The sequence below is a fragment of the Ursus maritimus genome, unplaced genomic scaffold (assembly GCF_017311325.1).
Source record: "Ursus maritimus isolate PB19 unplaced genomic scaffold, ASM1731132v1 scaffold_28, whole genome shotgun sequence".
Taxonomy (NCBI): Eukaryota; Metazoa; Chordata; class Mammalia; order Carnivora; family Ursidae; genus Ursus; species Ursus maritimus.
The window spans coordinates 14,480,332-14,487,646 of NW_024425341.1; the positions used below are offsets into that span (position 1 = coordinate 14,480,332).

The window sequence follows — 7,315 nt, forward strand, 5'->3', positions numbered from 1 at the left end:
TTTTTAAACATTTTATTTATTTGACAGAGAGAGCGAGCACAAGCAGAGGGAACGAAGAAGCAGCAGCAGGCTCCCCGCTGAGCAGGGAGCCCAGTGCGGGGCTTGAGCCCAGGACCCTGTAGTCAGTAGACTACAGTATGGTGTAAACATAAACTTTTATATGTCCTGGGAGACCAAAAAAATTTACTTGACTCACTTTATTTCCGTGGTCCAGAACCGGACCTGTAAATATCTCCAACGTATACCTGTACTTTCACACCATCATCAAGTTGAAAAATCATAATTCCAACCACCATTAGGTTGGGGACTCTCTGAACATTAATTAGGTATGTAGGTGAGAACTCAAACTCAAGCTTTATAATGCGATTCATTTTCAAAATATCCAAATCAAAAACTTTCTGAAAATTGCTGGCCCAGGGTAGTCCTGAGTCTGGGCAGATGAACTGATAATTAAAACTATATATGAATCAAAGTTATTTAAAGGCAAAGGATTCCCCTCTGTTCCTTAATGGAAAATGAGCCAGGCAGAGATACCAGTGACTCTGAGGAAGCAACGGGATGTATACAGACGGACCATATTAAAGCAGCACCTAGAGTTGTACAGCAAGAACAAGTAACGACAGCTCTTCCAGACCAGCAAGTGGGCAGCCGGGTCTGCGCAGTGAAAATGAGATGTCCAGAGCCAGTTACTTCCTACGGGTTAAGAATAAGCTGTTTGTGTGCAGTAAAACTGGACAATAAAGAAACATGCCAGGCTAACTTTGAGTAGATATACAAATATTCTCTACATAGTATATGAAACAGATACAATTAAGCAATAAGAGAATACAGCTACAGTGAAGAAAAGTGGTCTCAAATTTGGTAAGTCTCCTCCCCGGCTAGTTATGTCACTATTTTTTATGTCTTCAATTTTTTTGTCTGGTTGGTTTGGTTTTTTGTTTTTTTACATTTAAAATTGTCAAATAAGCCATAATTCTGGAATAATTTCTACGGCATAAATGATTCTGTCAGTTTAAATGAAAATGCAGTTCATGGTTGTATGGAGGCTAGACATTTATTCACAGTGAAAACGCATGTACCCAGAGTGAATGTCACAAAATACACGGAGTCCCTGCCCCGTCTGGCGAGCTCATTACTGGAAGCATTCTTTCGACCTGCACAGGTTCTCCCTCATTGTCGCCCTTTCTCCCTCTGTTATCTAGAACCCGAGTTTCACCTTAAAAATTAATGAACAGGAACATTTCATGCTTAACCTTCGAGCAGTAGTTAACTAAGGAAAGTGTAAAACAAGTTATCTGATCTTCAGCCCCAGGTATTTTAAAGCAGAATTATCTTCTAAAATAGAAAACAGCAGCAGATGACAGCAGCTATAACACAAGTCAGTCAGCGAGATAAGGTCCATAGGTGCTGGGAAAAGAACTCAGACTAAGTACAGGTCTTCCATTGGACCGAACTTTAATCTGCATGTAGAGACACGTGGCCGTAATATGTGTAAGGCTCGGCTTGTGTGTCAACATGAAATTCTCCCCTTTCTGCTGAGAGTCTAGAAAACATATAGAACTTGAGTATACATATAATCTAATTTATTGATTCAGTTTCCCAGGAGTCAGGTGGCGTCAAGCCCCAATTGGGTAAGAATTCCTGATTCTGAATGACAGTTCTCTGAATAGGCTTTTTTTTTTTTTTTTTAATGTTGGAGATCTATACCTTACATAATTTAAAGTAATTAGCAATACAGTGAATGTCCTCATAGGGAAATCCTCATTTAACACTGCCCGATTGGTCATTATAATTTTACACTGAAGTATAACGCAACTAAGAATTTTAAAGAAATACCAACCAACTTCTTTTCTTGTGGGGTATTTCAGTAAATTGTTAATAAATTTCAAATACCACTAATTGAAACTAATTCTACATATTTTATTCAACAAAACCTGTAAGACTGACTTAACTATTAATTGGCTCTGTGAAGCCTTACTTGGGTATATGACAAGTCTGTGATCTAAAGGTAATTCACCTTTGAAAAACGGATTTCCTTGGTGATGAAGAAATCCCATAGATCAGCTCACTACTCAATACTTCATCTGCGAATCTGCTGCTCTCCCACCACACACAGAATCAAGTGCTATGGCTTTGGTCTTCAACTACTATCTCAGAAGGCAGGTTTGTGTGAAGGCATACAGAGCCTTAATAGTCTGGTACATAAAAATTAGTTCTATAATCTATTATTAGTTCTATAATCCCTACTCGAAAGGGTTTGGTTTTCCATGTAAAATTAATCACAGTGTTACTTGTTTGTGCAGAAACACTCCCTAATTATATAACACTATTTTTTTTTTTAAAGACCGAATTTCCAGAATTGAATTCTGGAAAATATTTATCTGATAATTATGTAAGTTCTAAGTGTTCTAAATTTACCCAATTTGAACATATTCTATAATAACTTCACCAATATCCTGGATACCTTTATAATTTGCCCTATTCTTGCACAGGAATAAGACAGGCAGGTATCTAAACACAACAGCAATATACCTGACATTATTTGGATGCCTGGCCTGATGGCTGGTCTTTGGATTAACTTCTGTATTTCTCTAACTCGTGCTCTTCTCTAAATATCCTGATCATATAAAGCAGTGACTTACTGTATAGAATTCAACATAATTTCCAAAAAAGGTACTTTACAGATAAGTCCAAACTTTATTTAAAACTACATCTTAAATTTAACGATACCAAACATCACAAGGGGAGGAAAAAAAAAAAAAAAAAAAAAAGACGACTCCCTCCCCCCCCAAGGAAAGAAAGAAAAACAACCCACAGTGTATCAAGGCTTCAATCTGTCCAGAATTCAGTTTCTGATGTTTTAAACTGCCACGGGCAGAAATCAGCACACCTATCAAGAATGCAGTGTCAACTAATTTACATTTTTATACAGATCAAAACATGTTTATTTAGTGCCATGTTCATATATGCATTGACTATGTAAAGCGAGTTAGATGAGCCTCTGAAGACATCTCATACGCTTTGGGCTCCCACTGATTCTGAAAAACAGAATAATGTGCTATAAATTACTGAATTAAGACATTACTTACTAGAATTTATTATTCTCTTATATTAAACTTTTAGCATAAAGTTATTATAAAGGAAATACTAATTTAGTTTAAAAATAGGTGAGGGTTTCTGTTTGAAGATGGTAGACTAAGTGGATACTTCCTGTCTCTTAAAACTCCACCAGGAAAAAAACAAACTGTAAAACTGACTAAAAATCCACCCAATAAGAGTGGCTAGAGGGAGAGCAGGCCCCGGGGCCAACACAGATCCCTGAAGTGCTCAAAACAGATGGAGGTGCAAGGAAGGGGGGGCGGGGCTCAGCCTGGACCCAACAGGAGGGGTGCGGGTGAGATTCTCACAAGCAGTACTGGGCTCAATACCGGGAAATTAGCTGAAGGTCTGATATTTAGTCCGCCCTCTCTTCACCCCACTTCTAGGAAAAATAAAAATTGGTAAAGAATAACAAAAAATCCTTTGATTTTGATGCAAGACACATTCTCCTCCGAGTGGCCCAGGGGCTGTGCTATTAGGTCCATAAAGACGGAAATGTGGGATTACCACTTGGCTCTGCAGTGAGTCACGTTTACAAAGAATGGTCTTCAGAAAAAGTAAAGAAGTTTTAACTATTACAGTTACAAAAATGTGTTTGCTTTTATAACCTTAATGTAAGAAGATGAGTAAAACTGAATAGAGAAAGCAGAAGGAAAAGGGGGCAGCAGCTGAGTAATGACCAACGTTGATGACACTAGAAAACACATATTTAAAATAACAAAGGTAACAAACAGCAAAACCAAAAATAATAATGAAAAAGAGATAAGTCCAAATGCTCACTTTTCATAGGGAAGACAAGAGATATCTAAATTTTTTTAATTTTTTAAATTAAGAAAAATTATAAGAATATTATTTAGAGATACAGAGATAACTAAAAACCAATTGTTAAAAGAAATGGGCTCCTGCCAGTTTATATGAATTCTTTTGTACCTTTCCTTTTTAAAACTGCACTATTACCTTGCTAAAACTCAAGATATTAAAAATAGAAAAAAATATCTGATAATACCACTTTATAAATTAGGCAACAAGATCTAGACTCTACGGAATTATGCTTCCCTTCCAATATCTGGCTTAAATCTTCCAAGTATTAGTAGTGGATTTAAAAAACAAACTGATGGTACCAAGGTTCGTCAATTTTTCAATATAATATGGTTGAAAGTGGTAACTCTTACCAGGTTCCTTTAGTGTCTGAGAATTCCCAGCTAATTCCTCAGTCTGCATCTCACATAGTATTTCACCAGATAAATGGTTTTTCTGTTCTTCTTCTACCATTTTCTTCCTTAGATCTGCCTTTGGAATGAAAAAAAAATATTAAAAATCAGTTTTCATCCCAGTAGTACTTGTCATATAAAGACAAGTTTAATTAAAGAGAGCAAAATACCTCTGAATATATTGTCAGTTTAAGTGGTAAATCTTCAACTTTCACAAAGTCTTCTTCATCAGATTTTTGACTTATGTTACCAGATTCTGCTTCCTGTAAGATCAATTATGTTTAATGAAGGCAATCCACTCTCTCTCTGGAGCTAAGCCTTTAAGGTCACCCATGCCAACAGATAAAATGGATGCTTATGTACCAGTAAACATCAGTAATTCTATCCTATTTGGTTTTTTTCTGTGTTTTCAGCTCTATGAATAAGCAAGCTGGAGTGCACAGAAAGGACCACGAACTTGCAGCTGTGGGCCATACTGTCGAGCGTCTCTATCCCCCTTTGAAAAAACAACCAGCCCGCTTATACAAGTTAAAGGAAGAAACAGCAGTTACACTGAGGGCTAAAACAATTAGAAAAACAACTCTGGTTTCTTGATGTTTACAGAACACATCAGAGTGTATCCAGCAGAATACAAATAAACATTTACATGCAGACTTTCAGTGTCAACTCGGTGGAAGCTGAGAGATGAGGTATGAATCTAATAATTCACTTTTGTGATCACTTCAGTGTTTCTCTGAAACTTGAATTCTTTTATTCTCCTAGTTCTCCTTTCTGATTTTTAATAGTAGCATTTTACCAATTACCCAAGCGGAAACCTTAGAGTTTTCCTCTTCTTTCAACATTTCTCACCCACCGCTCTTTCATTAAGCTTGTACTTGGTTCCTAAGGTAAGGGAGCCTCCTACCATAGCATCCTTGACAACAGTCATCGGTCATCAGATTCACCTTCAAAAACCATGACTTTGGCCATTTGACTTTCTTGTGCAGACCTTCAGTAAGACCTGCCTAAATTTCAAGTTCAAGTCCCTCTATAATCAAACTTTAAGTTAATTTCAAATGACTGCCTCCTAGAGCAACTCTATGCACTCATTAAATTATGGTAAGAATAAGTCTAACAGGTAACTTTCAGAGTCGTAAATGCTAATTTCGCTTTTGGTGAAGCCATCAAAACAGTTAAGTTACTCTTTCTAGTAATGTTTTTTGAAATATTATAGGCTTCCTTTCTGAGAAATTAGGAAATTGTAATTGTAACTGTATCTTTAGGAAGAAAACTGATGTTAATTAAAAAAAACAAACAAACCCAAACGAAACACATTTCTTAGAACTAAAAAGTACGTTGTTAAAAATTCCTCAATTTTTGCCGATAAGAGAAAGTATATAAAACACAATCCACGATCCAAAAAATAACCTACATGCTATAAAATTAAACGGAAACAAAAACATCCAGAGTAAAAACCCAACTTACCTACCTACCTCCTAAGTACAGATTTGCTACCATATATTTCTGTCATTTACCGGAAGGAGTCTACTGCTGTCAAACTGTAAACTTTTAGGTTTATCAAAGATTTATGAAATGTTCTAAAACTATTGAGATATCAAGCATGGGTACTCTAAGAGATTAATGGTAATTCATGTATCATCTATTCGGATCTGAACTTGAACTCTCTCAAGGCTGCCACTTAAAACTCAACATTTGGGTCATAAACTTATGAAAAAAGTAAACAGCTTTTAGGTTTTGATATATGATCATCTTAATTCACTACCACCCTTCTGTTCACGTTTAAACTAAGTTCGAGTAAGAAATATCTTTTGGCAGTTTCTAAACCTAAACACAAACAAACCTAAACACAGTCTGTGTTTACAGACTGAAAATGTTACCCTGAAAAGGAAGAAATACACACAGATATGAAACGTAGGTGATACATACATAGTCATTCACTAACACCGGAGATTCAGTATCAGGACTCCCAGCCAGAGAGCTCTCAGGAGTTTCCTGAGCAGATTTAACTTCTTTGACTGTAGGCACCAAGGTTTCGATTTCAGTTAAAGGTAAAGGCAAAGGGTTTGGCTGTTTAGATGAATCAATGGTCGTAAGAGCGTCCTTTTGGACAGCACTACTTAAAGGTTGCTCGTTTTCCAAGATATTGAGGTAACAGGGTTTCACAGGAATGCTATCTTGGTCATCTGTCATCAAAAGAAAGTCTTAACATTAGTGTAATGCAACAGTTGTTAAATTTCACTATTATACCAAATAGACAATATGTATGAATGAGTAATCAAGACATTTAAGACTTAAAAGAAGAGACAACTACAAATTTTCCTTATCAATGATTCCTAAAATTAGTTGATCAAATTCATCTGGGGATGTTTTAAAAATTAGATTCCTGAAATCCACCCAATTTCTAATGATATTCATGAGTAATACCCAGGAATGGGTATTTGAAAAAATCCCCCATGTTTGTATCTAAAGATGCTTTCTTTGAAGATTTTGTCTGTGTGTTTAATTATTTGACAACTTTTCTTGAGCAGCTGTTTGCAGAAACAAAGCCCTGGTGTTTTCTACAAAGGATTTAGGGCAAGAAAAAAGACATACATCAGGTCCAAAATACCCTCAAACTTACATTAGCTAAGAACTTAAATTTTTTTTTTTTTTTTTTAGCTTTTAAGCACATAAAGGGCACTTTAAATAACCTTAAAATTGAACACTTTAGATTTCTTGCCTTTACTAGTAGTGGGTTCTTGTTCTGATGGGACATTTTTGCTTTCTCCTGATTTTTCAAAGTCATGTTGTAGTACCTAGAAGGAAAAAGTGATGTCTTAATAGCAAGGCCCAGAATATATGGCCATTATATAGGAGATGGTTAGGAGTGTATGGTGTCTGTCCAACCTGAGGCCTTCATACAAGGGAATTTAAAAATATCTTCTGAAAGTGTTTTAAGAAGGAGGCTGTAGTTGCAACTTTAAGATGGCTAAGTAAAATATTTCATTTTCTTCCTAACCTCAAAA

At 36.0% G+C, this 7,315-nt stretch overlaps 1 protein-coding gene across 10 annotated transcripts in view; it reads right to left on the minus strand.

Moving 5' to 3' along the window:
• Nucleotides 1–2,674: 2,674 nt before the first annotated feature.
• The window catches only part of PCM1 (pericentriolar material 1), an 80,878-nt gene continuing 76,237 nt past the window's right edge, over nt 2,675–7,315 (minus strand). For 9 of the 10 annotated variants that reach the window (XM_040643300.1, XM_040643302.1, XM_040643297.1 and 6 more), the window contains 5 exons: nt 7,030–7,105; nt 6,237–6,493; nt 4,481–4,573; nt 4,272–4,389; nt 2,675–3,038 (listed from right to left, as the gene is read on the minus strand). In XM_040643300.1, the coding sequence (XP_040499234.1) occupies nt 3,013–3,038; nt 4,272–4,389; nt 4,481–4,573; nt 6,237–6,493; nt 7,030–7,105 (570 nt within the window). In that variant the 3' untranslated portion in view covers nt 2,675–3,012. The remainder of the gene's footprint in view (nt 3,039–4,271; nt 4,390–4,480; nt 4,574–6,236; nt 6,494–7,029; nt 7,106–7,315) is intronic. The other variant, XM_040643304.1, reaches the window with a different exon arrangement.